Below are 17,027 nucleotides of genomic sequence, written 5' to 3' on the forward strand. Positions count from 1 at the left end.
TCCCATTGTTTACAAAGAAATTTGAAACCCACTGGCCTGGCAAACAGCGAGGACGGAGTCTGGTTTCGAGTTTCCCGAGGTTGAAAGGAGATAATGCGTGAAACGTTCAGCACAGTGGCTGTTATTAGTGGCAATCAATGAGCGCTCCACATTCCGTTCCCGCTCTTTGGATGCTGAGTTAATGCCGTGCCGAGGGTGACCGTGCATCTGGTTTGTGGGGTGGTCCCGGTTCATGCCTCTTGTCCTGGCGTCATTCTTAATAGGGCAACCCTTCACTCTCACAAGTGCCTTGGTTTGGATGACAAGTTATTTGTTCACCCTAACGAGGCCCTGTTCCAGGTTGTGGAAGAAAGTCCTTTCTTTGATTACAAAAGTGGTGTTGGCTGTGTGGCTCTGATTTCTTTGTGGCCACAGACTGTGGATAGTACATTTAGCCAGGCCAGAGAAAATTCAGATAAACGGCCCTTCCAGAAATGTCAGATGTCTCACATCACACCGGCCCCGCCCAACACAAAAATCAGTGTCGGCTCGTCTCCATGCCGGGAGGCACGTAGCTATGTCAGCTGGGGGTGAACTCAGGTCAGAAGGAAAAAAGGTAGTTTTTCCCTTTGCTACTGGGCGAGTGTGTCGAAAAATCTCCTCCAGAGGCCCAGGAGAGAGATCTGGGTTTTAACATGTTAAAACTGTGACCTTTTGTGACTATTAACTCACACGTACAGAGCAACAGGCTTTCCTGCCGCACCGCCCAGCTGGCATCCGGTCTCATCAGGGGACGAGGAATTCTGCAGCCGTGACTCACAATGGGCTAACAATGGGCCTAGCGCCTTGGCTTTTTATTATGTTGGAATCTGGAATCTTTTCGGTAAAGTTTGGTTCAGTAAATTTAGAACAAAAGGTGTGGACGTTAACGTGCCCCGAGGGTGCAGCCCCGAGCAGGGCCTTGAGTCCAGCAGGGTCAGCTGTGCTGTTGCTGCTGGGGTGCCCCCGACCAAGCTTTTCCCCATGGCTTTATCCGACGTCACCTCACAGAGGGAAAACATGACATAAACGTTGTGGCTGATTCTGACCAGGTATTCTGAACACAAAAACTTTCTCTGCAGAGTATCTGTGAGGCATAAAAGCCAGCACAGGTCAAATGAAAACTCAATGATAATCTAATGCTCTAGTTTATCTTGAGTTCCATTTTTTCCTGAAAATTACCAATTCTCTTCTGGACACTCAGGTTAGCACTCAGTTATCTCCAAGCTGAGAAGAAGGAAAAGGCTGACCTGGCAACCACCCAGGAGCTTCAGTCGGCATCGTCTGTTGTACAAGAGGACCTCTGCTTGTGGTCTCAGGAACTGTGACGTGGGTAAATCCAGACCAACCTCCAGGGCTTGCTCTTTGAGTGTCTTTAAAATAAGTAAACCAAAATGCCCAATTCCTGAGCTTCAAATGGGATCTTTGAAATTCATTAATTAAAGGGATCTCGGCCACTCGTCAGGAATGCAGGGGATGCGGCTAAACGTAAGGCTAGGGCTGATAAAAATTCTGCCAACTGGGGACATTTTAGCTTTGGAGTTATTTTAACCAAGCTTTGGAAACAAAGAATATTTTGGGGACACATATCATCTTAGGACACTGATGGCATATGTATTCCTCCTCTTGAGTTGTCACAGTTAAAAAAAGAAAAAACCGTCCAACCGAAGTGATTAATCACGGCGTCTAAACAATGATGTGACGTACACTGGAAGCTTCTATCCTGTCTGCATGTCGTTCCAGCTTCAGGCCTCCACGGCAAGGACGCCCAGGGCAACCGCGGATTTCACCACCGACTCTCTGAGAGGAGGATCCGACAGATTGTTTCCTGTTTCTGGGGAAGAAAAAAAAGAAAAAGAAAAGAAAAGAAAAAGGCCTTGGGGCTGCATCTTATTTTATGTGTTTCATTTCTCCAGTTCTGTTCTCACATTATTGCAGTGTCCAGAGGTGCTAACGTGGAGCAAAAGAAAGATGAGGCGGAGAGAGCTGCCCGAGGTCAGCCTGCGATGGAACGAGTTCGAGTCTCTGCCTAGACGTCTCTGACGGTCACGTCTTGCTCCTCAGTTGCCCTCCTGTACGTCGATGTGCATGGGAGCGTTCTCTGAGTTTCCTGGGCCACCTTGTTACCACGGATTATTATTATCACTTTTTAAAGGGACAGGTGCTTCTCTCCCACTCGATGTGTGAATGACCTCTGTCACCATCTCACTGTGAAATCTTGGTGTCCAGAATCCTCAGTGAATCTCTTGTAGCAGAGGCTACACACAGTGAAAGCGGACGGGTTTAGCTTCAATAGAAACTAGAATTTTTAATTAGGTGGTCTAGTCACAACGATTTAGTGATGTTTAAGATTAGAATACTTAAACAAGGTATGGAAGGGCTCTCTAAGTAATAAAGCATGATCACACTGTGTCCAGTTTAGCACTAATGTTATGGTTCCTGCTTTTCATCATAGTTTTTGAAAATTGTTGACCTCTGTATGCATGGTAACTTTCCATTAACAGGAAAATGTGATTGAGCAAAATATCCCTTTTCACAGCCACGCTGACCCCTAGAAAGTTCACTGCTCTTCTCGTGTTCAGATATTAATAATAAATAATCTGAACCGAAACCATCAGAGATAACAATTTTCCCTGGTTTATATAGCAACTAGTTCAGGGTCAATGTCAAAGGCGGGATTGGAACGTGGACTTCCTGTCTCTTAATCTGTGCTTAACCCATTTAGGGCTCCCACCCTAGAAAACAATAGTCTTTTGGGAACCAGACAAATCCAGAATTTAGCCAATCTAATTAGAGCAAAATTGGAAGTCCAGTTCAGCATGTTAAAAAAAAAAAACAGCCAAAATGTGTTATGTGACCTTGGATGCATCGTTCCCTCCGTCAGGTCTCGGATTCCCCTGAAGGATGAGAGATTCGCACCGTATTCTTACGGCCATATTTTTTTACTATCCTTCCCCTAGTAGGCGTTCCGCAAATGTTATGACCGTCTATAATTGCCATTCCATTGTTCTCTACGGAAACAAAGGTTCAAAGACTCAAAGACTGCAAGAGTGAAAGGGGTTTAGAGCCATGGATCACTTGCCAGTCCCTGAATCCAGAATGGAAAAGGCATCTGACTGGAGGGGTCCTCAAATCCACCTGCTCTCCCAGCATTGTCAGTAGAGCAAACAAACACACGTACACAGGTACCACTAATTTTCAAATGTACGGAAGTGCTGTTGGAGTCACAGAATGAAAATTATAAGCATTACGGGATTTGAAATACAACTATTAGGTTGAGGTCTATGAAACATTTTACTCTTAAAAAAGGGGTCCCCACATCAGAAGAGGCTGGGGACCACTGGTACACTCCGCCTCTCCTTTTACGTGTGTAGACAGAGCGACAAGTGGTCACACAGGAAATTAGGGGCAGAGCCAGGATTCGCACCAGCAGCCTGACACCCAGCCCAGGGTCTCTGGCACCTCGTTCTCTCATGGCTGCCTGCTTACCTGTCCCACCAGCCAGCGCTCGGCTCCAACCACCTGCCACCCACTTCATCGTTTAATTAAAAACAAACGCCATGATGCCATTGACACACTTTTAAATAAAACACCTGTGCATGCCTGGTGCTGAATTTGAACTCCTATTCGGAAAAAAATCCTATTTTAGTTCAAAATTTGCTCAAAAGTATTATTAAGAGGAGGCTCACAGACTCATGAATCCACAGTGGGAACCGTAGCATCTATTAATAGAAGTTGCCCTAAAGCCAATAAAAATAATGTCTTGCCAGAGAATGAAGAATCCATCAAATGGCTTTGTCATTGTTGTTACACTGGAAACATCCATTCAGCATAACACGCGCGTCCCTAAAGAAGACAGTTTGACTTTATCGCTAACATGCAGATTTGTGATGTGAGTACAAATTGCCTGTTTGGTCATACTGAGTAACAATGGTCAGGTGTTCTAATTTTTTGGGGGGTGGGATCAGGTTTTTGATCCTGCTCAGCGCTCAAACTCTTGACTTAACAGTCATGGAACAAGCCCATTTCAAGCATCCAAACCACTGCCTTTCTTTTTATTTGCTGTTCGCCGTGCCCAGGCCTTTCCGGAGGAGACAGATACGAGTGTGTCTGTGTGTGGGGGGGGGGGTGTAGACTATAAGAAAGATGTGCGGCGTGCAGTGGATCCGGCGTGGGCAGAGCCGTGGTTGAAGAGCATGAAGGACAGGAGCCTCGTGCGCTCGTGCCCTCGAGGCGTTGCGCTGGCTCTGCCCTCCGTAGACGCAGCGAGGCGTTTCCCCTGAGTCAGCCTCCTCCGTTCCTTCCCCCTTTCTCGTGGTCCCCACCCAGGCTCGAAATCCCACACCGTCTGCAGTCTTCTCTCCACCACAAACTCCTTGAAAGGACAGTTCATCCTTACTATTTTCCATCTTCTCTCCCTCGCGTTTGGACGGTCTTGGAGGAACGTTTCGTGTCATCGAATGAACGTGGAGCCCTTAAAGGACGCTGGACGGGTTCTAGACTCAGGGGCTTTTCAGATCCTTTAATGTTTCAACACTTACTGTGAATAGCCTAGTGGAGAGGGGTTCGAAGGAATATAGTATGTCGTTTTTGCTCAGACTTAGTTAAGAACCTATTTTTTGCCTGAATACGGTCTAAGAGTCTGGCACTAGCTGCCCCTCGCAGCTGAGAGATGCCGTCTGGAAACTCCTGCAGAGGAACCCACCCTTCTACACCCAGGCGCCTGACGCACGTTCAGTAGCAGGTGCTTAGTGAGTGTTTGTTGAATAAACGAACAAATGTATGCACCATCCAGCAGGGCCACTCTGTGTGCTTGGCTTAATGCTCTGCGGTCACTATCTTGAAATATTTAACGGTTTTTGAAAACAGGGCCCCACGTTTTCATTTCGCGCTGTGCCCCCGAATTATGCAGCTGATCTTGATGGAGGTGTCCCTTGCTAATGCTCTGCCACTCCCTCTCCAGGCCCCCCACTTTCCCAGTGCCCAGTGCCGTCTCCCAGTCTCCCGGGCTGCGGGGCCTCAGGAGCGCCCAGCCCTGGACCCCTCCCTTCAGTCCCCTTCATCAAACCCACGTTCTGAAGACATGACGACGTGGGGAGTTCCCCTCGCTCTAGCCACACGCTGGAGAGGCTGGGTCGCCTGCTCAGGTCAGAGCGTCAGCGGCTGAGAAGACAGTCTTCCCACCTCCAGGCTGGACGAACTTGACCAGGGAACGATTCCGTCCACCGAGGACCGGCCCTCGAGCAGCAGAGCCTCAGAGCTTTGCTCTGCACAGACGTCCAGCTCCCTCCAGAGACAGACACTTTGGGAGGAGGCAACTTTCCCGCGTCCCTCAAATTATACCATTACGGCGACTGCTGACGCACCACTCTGTCTATCCATGAGCCACTCTCATCCACACCTCACACTGTTCTCAAAGTTGCGGTGTCCTTGCATTTCTTTTTAATTGTCAAGGCATCATCCAGGGGACATGTTTTTGCTGGCAGTTTTGTAACAATCGTATCCCCAAAGCCGGTTTACCTTCGTCTCTAACAGTCGAGCCTTTTGAGTTAGAAATCAGAAATCCTGGATTCCAAAGAGGATGACTTTGGGCAAGTTACTTGATATGTTGAATTCTTTGTTTGCTTATTAAAAAAAAAAAAGATGGCAAGGAATACCTCTTTTCCAACTCTTGGGTTCATTTTGAGGGTTACATGAGGCCTGTGCTTTGAAGACCATGGTGGAGAGACCGTGACCAAAGACACTTCTGGGGTCAAGAGTGCTTTCTGGAATGTCTGAGGACAGACCCAGAACCGAAGGCAAGGACGGCCCTGAGACCAGAGCTGGACATGGCCCGAAGGACTCATGAGGACCGACAGCTGCCAGAGCTGAAAGGTAGACAGTCAGGTTTCCCTTCACCGGCCTGAGTCAAGGACGCAGTCGACGGTGGCCGTCACCTGCACTGGAATTTTAAAACGAAGCATGACCAGAAAAAGCTGAGGAACTGAAGCAAGAGGCAAGAGGGGTGGGGAGAGAAGTTGAATGGGGTCAAGGAAAGGGGGAAGGTTTCTGTTTTGCTTTTCATAATAACTAGAGGAACACACAACAAGGAAAGGAAAATCTATGTTGATCCCGTGACGGAAGGAAGGCAAACGAAAGACCTTTCAAGGAAAGTTCTAAGGAGAGGATCCGTTTCACAAGCAACAGAAGCAGCTGCTCAGAAAGAGTTTACTTAGAAGGATCCTGATTAATAAACCAGTGAGAAGGATTTCGGGACACGTATTGGCAGCAACTCAGATCCGGGGGCTGGGGAGTCCGCAGGCGTTGGAGGAGCCAACAGAGGAGCTGGATGTTTGCAGGGTCCTATCAGCAGTAAAAAGACGAGGCTCATGGGGAGGGAAGGCCAGGCCAAGGCTGGAGTCTCTGACCACTCGCGCTAGGAAGGAAGGCGCTGACGGAGCAGGCATTGTGATACGGTTTAAAAACGCATTTGCACCTCCAGCCACAGCCCAAGGACAATCCGGTGGACTTGACAGTGACTGTGACCTGGAAGTGGAAACACAGGTGGAGGTCAGGCTACAGAAGCAGCGGGTGGTGGGAGGACGGAGGGCGAAGGGCCCAAGTTAAAGACCAATGAGAACAAAACGACCAGGAAGCCCCTTCCTCAGGGCGTTGCTCCAAGGACGGTCGAGCAGGTGCGGAGGCCGTCGGCTCGCGGTCAGTCTAGAGCCATGCAGGCATCTGGGTTTCGTGGAGTTCAGACTGGCCAGCAGGGGAGGGGATGTGAACTGCGGTCCTGGGGCACTTGGGGTTTGTGTAGGAGCCTCATTTACAGAAGCACAAAGCCGGAGAGAGAAGCCACTGTGGGAGCAGCTCCAGGCTGACTGTGTCCTTTCCCCTGACGCAGGGCCCTCTTCTGGGGAAGGGTGTCCAGGGTCTGAAGTGAAGCCACAGGCCCCGATTCCCGCTGGATGGACGGTACTGGAGGCAAGCAGGGGCCTTCAGGAGACCAAGGGAGCGATCGTACGAGAGGGGGGAGATCAGCGGAGCTGCCCTTCTCAGGCACAACAAGAAAATGGTTTCAGAAGCAGGTACAAGTTGGGGATGGAGGGGGAGGTGGGGAAAGTAGAGACACGGTAAGGAACACGGCTAAGTCCTGCACACGTGCAACCTCAAGACACAGTACTGCAGCCTGTGTGGGATGTATGACAGTTCCAGTTGACAGAGGCCACGTGCACGGATGGGAGCTGTGCGGAATGTGTCCGGTCTACAGAGGCCACGTGCATGGACGGGAGCTATGGGGAATGTCACTGCATGGCTATCTTGTGCCTGGGGCTTTACAAGTTCTCTCTTAATCCTTCCAACAGTACAATGTAGATTCTATCATTACTTCCATTTTCCTGACGGGAAAACCAAGGCCACACTAGCAGGAGATGGTGGGGGCCAGGATGCAAACCCACGCAATCTGTTTCCCGAATCTTTACCACCACGGTCAACAGCCTCAATGAAGCCAGTCGGAATTAAGAGAAAAGAGAGAAGATAAGCTCACAGAGACCTGGGAGCTAATATTTAAAAGGAGACGAGGACTGACAGGGACGGGGAGGGAAAACACCGCCCTGAAAGGGGATTTGAAGGTTTAATTCTTACAGTAACCAAGAGGATAACTGCCCATGAACGTGTGTTGAAGGCTCACCACGCGCCAGGCTCCACTCTAAAAGCCTTATATGTACGATCTTACTGAATTTCCAGAACAATTCTCTTGTCTCTTTTATTGAAATCTCAGACCCCAGCACATGGCAGGTGCTCAATAAATACTTGTCGAGTGAATCTTAAAAGTGCTCTCTCCTTTCAAGAAACTCCAGGTCTTAGGACTGGAGTCCAAGGGGCTCAGGCCCGAGGCCTCTTGTGTTATTACGTCACAGCATTGATCTCTGTCTGAAATCACCCTGTTTGTTTCTCAGCTTTTTTATTTTCTGTCTGTCTCTCCATGTCAGCTTGTAACCCTAGGAGAGCAGAGCCTCACTCACCCTGGTAATGCTGTACCTGCAGCCTCTGGAACCATGCCCTGGGCACAGGAGGTAATTAATAAATATTCTCTGCATGAATAAAGAAGAGAACATTTCAGGGCAGCTCTTCTTCTGCTGCAGCGCGCTGAACTGTGGGGCAGAGGCCCGGCTGCCTACGGCCCAGTGCGGCATCTTTATCTCTGCCTGTTCTCCAGGAGCACCTGTTCCTGTTCCCCGTCACTGACTCATTGTTCACGCACCCAGCTAGGCTCCCTTGTGCAGCGGGGGAGAAGAGAAGTTTCTTGCTCTGTTTTCAACACATAAACAGAGATCATCACAAAGGTGATCAAACCATCTCTCTATAAAAATGGCTCTTCTACCTCCCTCTCATTAGGATGGCTACTATTAAAAATCCAACAAACAGAATATAATAAGTGCTGGCGAGGATGTGTCGAAGTTGGAATGCTTGTGCACTGTTGGTGGGTCCGTAAATGGTGCAGCTACTGTGGAAAACAGGATGGTAGTTCCTCAAAAACAAAAATAGAATTACTATTGACCCAACAGTCTCATTTCTGAGTACATACTCAAAAGAATCTCAAACAACTATTTGTACACCCATGTTCACAGCAGCATTGTTCACAATAGCCAAAAGGTGGGAGCAACACAAGTGTCCATCGTTGGCTGAACACATAAACAAAATGGGGTATATACATACACAGAACATTACTCAGCCTTAAAAAGGAAGGAAATTCTGATGCACGCTATAACATGGATGAATTCTGAGGATATTATGCTAAGTGAAATAAGTCAATAACAAATAGACAAATACTGTGTGATTCCACTTATATGAGCTACCCAGAGTAGTCAGACTCACAGACACAGAAAGCGAGTGGTGGGTGCCAGGGGCCGTGAGGAGCAAGGGACAGGACGTTGTTGTCTAATGGGGATAGAGTTTGCAGGATGAAAAGAGTTCTGGAGATGGTTGCACAACAGTGTGAATGTACTTAACAGGACTGAGCTGTACTCTTAAAGTGGTTAAAATGGTAAATTTTATGTGCATTTTTTCACAGTTAAAAAAACTAGACTGAAAAAAACAAAAAGATGACTCTTGGTTGTATGATACATGCCCCTCATTTTAAAGGATCAAGATCCTAAAGTGGACGGTTCGGTCAAAGCCAGTGGAGATGCAGAGCACACGCAAAGGAGCAGGGGTGAGGACCTCGAAGGACGCACGTCCACCATAAACAGCCCAGGTTGGAGACGACGGGGGAGCGAGCAGGAGCGTTTGGTTTTGGACTCTCGACGGTCCGTGCTGCAATAATTTCTGTCTTGGCTGGCTTTTTAACGTAGTGTCTATTCTTAAGCATTTACACAAATCTCTACAGAGATTAGGACCTCGGAGACTGTGATGTTTGGAACGGCAGGCGACCAGATTAGCTGTGCGGGACCGGGCTGCCCTGAGAGGCAGTCTAGCGCGGCTGCGCGGACACTCACCTGTCTATGCGAAGCTGGCAGACGATGTTGAGTGCGTCCACAGCGCCTTCCTCTTTCAGCTGTCGACAGCCAATGGATGTGGCAATGAAACAGCCCGTCCTTCCTATGCCGGCGCTGAAAAGGAAAGATGAGGAATGAAAAGAGGAGGAAAAACAGCAGGGACAAAATATCTTCTTTTAAAGGGCACTTAGAATCTGAAGCGACAGCTGGAATCAACAGCAGTTGCCAGGAGCTGAGGATCACACCTCCGGCCCCGCGCTCCATGCTCACCCCACACCGTCTGCTATCACGGGCAGTAGGAGGCGTGGAGTGGAGCGCGATGGGTGGGGGAAACGCGAGGAAGGCACTGTGACAATTCTGCAAAGGACACCTCGGGCTGAATTTAGGTGAGGTGTGGGCACTAGACACGGGGGAAAGACTTAGGCACGTCACAGATGTGAATCTGGAGGATGGGCGTTGAACAGCGAGAAAAGCAAAAAGTCAAAGCAGTCTTCGCTGGGAGGGTGGGGCGACTGGTAGTGCCAGCGACGCCGGGGAGAGTTCTGGAACAGGGCTGGCTGGAGGGAGGGAGAGGCGACCTCGGTCTCAGCTACACTAATGCTGAAGATCCCCGAGAATAACTGAAGATTCGGTTCCATTCAGGAGACAGTGTGGCTGGAGGCACGGATTTCCAAGTCACTTACATGCAGGTGGTGCTGTATGGAAACACTGTCTGTCTTAGACGGCTGTCATCCACCTAACAAGACTTTCTCTCTCTCTCTCTTTCTCTGTCTCTCAGCAATTCCAACCACTAATGGTCTTCATGTAAATTTCTCCCAAATCTACATCCAAGTGCCCTAAATTTCTCCTAAGCTCTGGGTTGGCATTCCATCCCTTAGCTGGAACTCTGGATGTTACTATTTTGCACCTGCTTCAGTTCAATGTGTCTAAGCTCAATGTATCTAAAACAGAATTAACTACCTTTTCCCTCAATGGCGTTACCAGTCAGCCACAAGTTTTCCAGCCTAGAAATCTTGGAGCTGTCTTCACATCTCCCCCCCTCACCTCCCACATTCAATCTGTCACCAATTCTTCCATTTTCCACCTCCACTCAGCTTTTGGGATCCAGGCTCGCCCTCCACAGACTGTGCTCACGTTTTCGACAGCTCCTTACTTCATGACTAGCAAACACCTTATGATGGTTCCCTAGCCTCAAGTCTCTCCCTGGACGAATTCGCGATGCACACAGCTGCCAGGTTCATCTTTCTGAAACAGCGGGCTGACCGTATTGCTCTCCACTCGCAGGCTGTAGAGGCTGCCACCAGCTGCGGCACCGTGTCTAAGCCCCTGCCACCGTGGTCCCTACCTGCCGCCTGTGGCTGTGACTAACTTCTTACCATACTCCCCATACCTTTCTGCCAATTTTTAATTTACATGAATCATTGCCAAAAATGCCTTTTATTTTCCAGTTTTCCTTTGCGTGTTGGCAATATTTCTTCAGTCAGAAATGCCTTCCCTTTTAAAACCACAAACAAAGGTCACTTTTTAAGATCCTGTTCAGCGTTATTCCAACTTTTAGAGGCTTTCTTTGGTCCTCATTGTTTAAGTTAATCGTTCCCCTCTTGGCACTCAAATAGCACCTGTTTCTCATATTTGGTGCTTATTTCCTACTGAATGTGAGTGCAGAGGAATTCAGAGGTGGAATGAAGTGTCTATAAAGGCTTGTTTCATTGAAGAGAGAGGGTTTGAGCTGCACCCTGCGAATGGCAGGCATTTCGCTTCTCATGACTAAGCGAGAATATTCCACGATGAGAAGACAAAGAGCTGCTGAACAGGCCGCGTGACGTGCGACACCGAGAAGACGAGCTTGGCTTGAAAGGAAAGTTCTTCTACAGAAACAGTGGGAAACGGGACTGGGAAGGTAGGCTGGGGTCTGTAGAGGATCTTGCATGGAAAGCTGAGAGGTCTGAGCTGCATTCTCTACAACAGCGGGACTCTTTTTTTTTTTTTTCTTCTGAGAATTTGATGAGAACTATGAACTTTCGCTTCCCAGAAAAATTCACATAACTTTATGTACTCAGGTTTGTTCAAGTAATTCAAAGGGGTTCACCGACCCCTGAGTTCATCTATAGACCCCAGGTCAAGAACTTTTCCTCTAGGCAATGGGAGGCCACCGAGAAGCTCTGAGCAGGGGCTCCTGTGATGAGAGAGGGTTTTAGGGACGTGTACAGGGCGGGCCACAGAGGGGTGGGGGCGGGGCGGGGGGAAGTAGGGCGTGTTTGTGCAATTAGCCGACTACTTCTAAAATACACGCTGAGGTCACGAGGGCCCGAACTTGGGTGGTTGGCAGGAAGGACGATTACGGGAGATGCTTTGAAGGCAAAGCCAATCTGGTGACTGATTAGATACGGCGGCTGGAGCTGAGGGGAAGGCCAAAGATAACTGTCGACATTCGCCGTCGAGCGCCTGGAAAAAAGATGGTCTCGTTCTTAGAAACCGCAATCAGAAGGGGAGCAGGATTTATAGGGGAAGCGGCTACTTCATTTTCGATATCCTGAGTGTTTTATGATTTGGGGTGGGGACAGGTCCAGCCCTAAAGCATGGCCAATTAGGCCGTTTTTCCTTGCCCCCAGGCTAAGTTTAGAATGAGGCCTAATGCCAGAAACCAGATAATGATGCCTTTGAATAAATAGACATACAGTAAACTTTATTCTCAATTAAACCACAAAGGTTCAAAAATGAAGGAGGCCAAAATTATAATCTAAAATAATGTATTTTATTTATTAAAGATATCATCATAAGCCGTCTTATAAAACTTATGAGGTTAAACAAACCAAGACAAATTACTTTGAGATAGTATGGAGAATAAATGACTGGTTATGTAAATAACTTCAAAAATATTTGCTCTAGTTTGGGCATTCTAAAAGGAAGACAAGAGGGATGAGATAGCCATTATAAGAGGAGAGCTTCAAGCTAGACAGTAGGAAAGGGTACCACCATGGACATCTGTTTCTTTGTCAGCCTCGCCCCCAGTACTCCATGTTCTGCTAACAGCACTCGGTTTTCCTTTTGTTGAACTGCCACTTGCCCATTTCCCATTTCGTAAATTTGGTTCCATCTGTTTTTCACGAAGTAACTTTTAAAATAGTTGACTGGTTGTCACCAAACTTGGCATAATAAATATTATCAAGATACAATTCAAGTATAGTTCAGGTGCCATCTTCAGACAACAAAAAAGTCATTGATAATTTTTAAAGAATCTGTCTTTCCTAGTGTATATGAGACGGATGAGACTAAATGAATCAATATAAGTTTCCAGGCAGGGGACTGAGTAAGGTTTCCTGTTCTCAAGGTAACTGTTTGCCGAAAATGCCCTAATAATGTCACTTTATTTCTGTGTCATCTTGATCAAGACACAAATATTGGGAAATTAATTAACTTCCATAAATATTTAATTTACCAACAAAGTCACAAGCAGGAAGCAAAACCCAGCTTCCAGCAGCTCCATGCCTTTACAAAGGATAGACAGCTGCTCCGGCAGAAAGGACAGCCCGTGCCTTACCTGCAGTGGACAACCACAGGCCCTCGGCCTGCGGAAGCAACTCTGTCGTCTTCCACATCCAGCATGAGCTGCAGAAGGGGCTGGGCACTGTCTGGCGTCTTGTGATCGGGCCACGAAGTGTACCAGTAATGCTTCACGTGCTGGGTGTGACTTCCTTGCTGAAAACAACAGCAGCCAGCAAATGCCTCATTTACTTGTGAAACTAAAAGCCATCCAAACCACCACACTGAATGCTTTCTATCACTCCCATCCTGATGGCAGCTTATTTCTAGGTGGAAAAAAATCTAGTAAAGTTTTTGCCTGGAGAAAACTTTACTATAAATATCCTGATGTAAAAGTTTGACAGTCTTGCCTCTATTAAATGAGAATGTATATTTAACATAGAAAGTGTGTATGTAACATATGCTAAGTTACATTTGTAAGTTATAAACAAAATTGTGGATGAAAATGTAGTCATGAAAGACTTGGGATATAGTATGTTTCCTGCTCTTTATAAACATTTTAACCAATATAAGAACACAATTTTATATTCCATTATGCTAATGCTCCTACACTCATCCTCAATTCCAGTTTTTTTCCTGAGGAAGATTCACCCTGAGCTAGCATCTGTGACAATCTTCTTCTATTTTTTGTATGCAGGTCACCACCACAGCATGGCTGCCAAGAGGTGTAGGTCAGTGCCTGGGGACCGAACCCGGGCCACTGAAGTGGAGCGCAGCAAATTTAATCACCACGCCACCAGGGCCAGCCCCCCAATTCCAGTTTTAACAGCAGTGAGAAGTCCCATAGTCAAGGAGCTTCAAGCGGTCCCTAGGTTGAAACTGCTTCGGGAGGGGTCCATGCACATCAACTCAACCCCGTACCCGGCTGGGGGCCCGGCCTGGACCAGGCTCCGGAGAACAGGAGTTGACAATCAGGTTTTGGTCAGTGCGTCCTTCCCCGAACTTCCTGCTGAAACCCTCAGTGCTGCCCTGTTCCTGCCCTTTCTTGGTGGCGATCCCGCCCCAGCAGCGAGGCCCTCGACTGGCCTGGAGCCTGTGGGACGACTGCTCTCTGGGAGCAAACACAATCCCATGGCAACGATCCTCCGCGTCTGCTGCCCGAGACTTAAATAAGACAAGTTTTCTGTGACAGCATCCAGTCTGGGGAAGTCCCTATAAATGACTGTAACTCGAGTTTGGGAGGCTCTCATCCACACCTCGGGCTCGTCTTCCCTCCCACGGCCACCCACGGGGCAGACTCTCTCCTTCAGTTTCCAGGCTTCACTTAAAGCTGCTGAGACTGAAGTGACATTAAAAGGAAAAAATCATCACGGTAAAGTCTCCAGCATGAGCCTTTAGTTAAAGGCGTTTGGAAGGTTAAATCAGAGCTGTTTTATTTATGCAAACTAGACCATAACCTCCTTCTTAGTGAATTTCCTTAATGCCTACTTACATTAATTTAATTATCCCACACACTGACTGTAGCTGACAGCAAAGAAACCCACGAGGGAGTGGTTACAGTTGCCCTTTGATCTCAGCAATCTCTAACTTGTTTACGTTGACTCTGTAGCACTGACTGAGATAAATATTGCAAGGTGGAAACGTCCTCCTCGACATCAGCCCCTTCGCAGCCAGCTATAGCGACATGCTCTCACCTTTAAGACAAGGTTCCGAACGGTGTAGTTGTCACATTCGTTTACGCTGATGACCAGAACCTCGACTTTCCCATAGATGCCCCTCTTTTCCGGCCAGTAGAGCACACACTTCTGGAGGGGGTTAAGAAGGACAAGGTGAATACTGATGGTTTGCGTTGGTCTTGGGGTACTTTTCACCCAAGCATCTCAGAAGTTTTTATTTAATTAATTTTAAAAAATCAACTGTCAAGTTTACAATGTTGTAGTTGTACGTACACCATTGAAACACTGTCCATTCTAAACAGGTGGTTTTTATGGGCTGTAACTTATATCTCAATCACATTTTTTAATAAGCTATCAGTGTTGCCTATGCATGTCAAACACCATTGCTACTAAGCTCATAAAAATAGGATTAAAGCAAAATTTCCCAAACTTCACAGAGAAATTAAGAACTACTTAAAAAATTAATTAAAAAATTAAGAATTAAGAAATTAAGATTCAAATAGTAGAGTTTATCCTGTGATGACTAGAAACAAAGGGAAGTTCTCCCATAGTGACAGGGGCAAGCCACTTTGTCCTGCCTCGTCAAATGGAAGCGCCTAAGAAGAGCATCTGTGATGTGCCAGGTGCCACTGCAGAATTTCCCTTGTGTGCGAGGCTGACGCAGTGACCGTCAATACACCTGCGGGATTATATTTCCCAGGACCAGTGGTCTGTTCACCTACGGGGTCCATTGAAATAAATGTATAACAAAATTATCTAAAAAATACTTTTATAATGGATCCTCTTTGAAGGGTTTAATGGGCAAAAATAGTTATATTGCAAGTCAGGCAATATAATACGATAGTTAAGGTGCAAGCTTTGCAGTCAGAGAGCCTGGGTCCAAATTTTGGTTCCACCATTTATTAGCTGTGAGTCCATAAACAACATGCTTAATCTCTCTGGCCTCAGTTTCCTCCAGATTTAATACGCGGAAAGCTCTTAGGACAAAGTCAGCACTCACTCAAATGTGTTATTATTATTGTTGTCGTTATATTTTACATCTACTGGGTGATGGAATGCATTTTTGATCTAAAGTGATTAGATCATTACTTAATTATGCATTAAATGTTATTATTATATCCAACCTACATTACTAAAGGAAAACTACAAAATGAGATTCAAGTACACACATAAACCCATATTATCCACTATTTTGCCTTTTAAACAATTGCAAAAGAACTTTTTTTACACCACATATTTTAATGATTAAGAATGTAAAGTGTGAAATTTGATGCTTTATTTTGACTGCCCAGGAAAGCATGTAATTTTAGAAATATTAAAATATAAAATATGCTTAAATAAAACTTGCTATTTTCTTCCAAGCACACAGGCACATATATAGAGAAATTCCTTCCCTTGTTGCCTTCATCCAGGACATTTTAGGAATCAGGACACTTGTGTCTTCACATCTAAGTCAAAGGCAGATGACCCCCCTTAAAAAATAAGCACTTACGGATTCAAGACAGCAGCACGAGAACCACAGACCCACAGCACTGAAGGAAGGACATGCAGGGCGTCAGAAACACACCTCGGGCCTCCACCACGCCAGTGAACAGCTGTCTACACGCCAGAAACGGCACTCGCCTGCTGGACTCACTATTGCTTCCACCCATTACAACAAAAACACACTCACATCCTCCAGTTGTGGTCCTTTTCCCAGCAAAGCATATCCTTTCACCTCCATTTACACAACTCCCCACACCCCAGACTGTCAGGCAATCAGGCTACAGGCTGAGTCTGGCTCACATAACGCAAACATTAAGAAAAGAAACCTTTGAAAAACAGAGCAATTTATTTCCCTCCTCATTCGTGAGCTGTCAAAGGTTTAAAATTTCCCGGTTTGTTAGAGATAATCATACTAACCAATTTGCCTCGTTTCTTTCAACAGAGCATCAATTATTTCGCTGCAAGACCCGAGCTACTGTGTATCTGAAAACCCATGCCTCCCAGATGAATCCAAGAAGAGTGGCAAGGCACCTCGAGTCAGGCAGTGAGCAGAGAAAGCATCGTTCAGTGGTCCAGCGGTCCGGCGTGTGCACCCCGCTGACCACGGTCAGACCTGAGCTGCAGGCCCCTATTTGGGAAGGTGGCTCTCGAAACTGGTAGGAAAAGCCAGGAGGCAGGAGCTCGCAGCCTGCACCCTGACTCTCCCAAGCCTCAACAGCCTGTGCACCTACTTGATAAAGGGAAGTGCTGCTCACTTCTCTCCCGAGCTTGCCGGGGACCTTTTGAATGTTTTTCTTGACTCTTTACCAAAAATGCAATTGGCAGCCAGTTCCCAGTAGACAATGCCGTGTGACTCGTTCATTCAAACAACCCTTAATTAGCATGC

General features: G+C 47.0%; 1 protein-coding gene across 5 annotated transcripts in view; it reads right to left on the reverse strand.

Moving 5' to 3' along the window:
* The window catches only part of PTPRR (protein tyrosine phosphatase receptor type R), a 213,168-nt gene that overhangs the window by 6,238 nt on the left and 189,903 nt on the right, over positions 1-17,027 (reverse strand). For 2 of the 5 annotated variants that reach the window (XM_044756166.2, XM_044756167.2), the window contains 3 exons: positions 14,675-14,785; positions 13,039-13,196; positions 9,498-9,611 (listed from right to left, as the gene is read on the reverse strand). In XM_044756166.2, the coding sequence (XP_044612101.1) occupies positions 9,498-9,611; positions 13,039-13,196; positions 14,675-14,785 (383 nt within the window). Of the gene's footprint in view, positions 1-1,573; positions 1,853-9,497; positions 9,612-11,486; positions 11,943-13,038; positions 13,197-14,674; positions 14,786-17,027 lie in introns of those variants that run through there. The other 3 variants (XM_070494835.1, XM_070494836.1, XM_070494834.1) reach the window with 3 other exon arrangements.

This window comes from Equus asinus, chromosome 22 (genome assembly GCF_041296235.1).
Source record: "Equus asinus isolate D_3611 breed Donkey chromosome 22, EquAss-T2T_v2, whole genome shotgun sequence".
Classification (NCBI taxonomy): domain Eukaryota; kingdom Metazoa; phylum Chordata; class Mammalia; order Perissodactyla; family Equidae; genus Equus; species Equus asinus.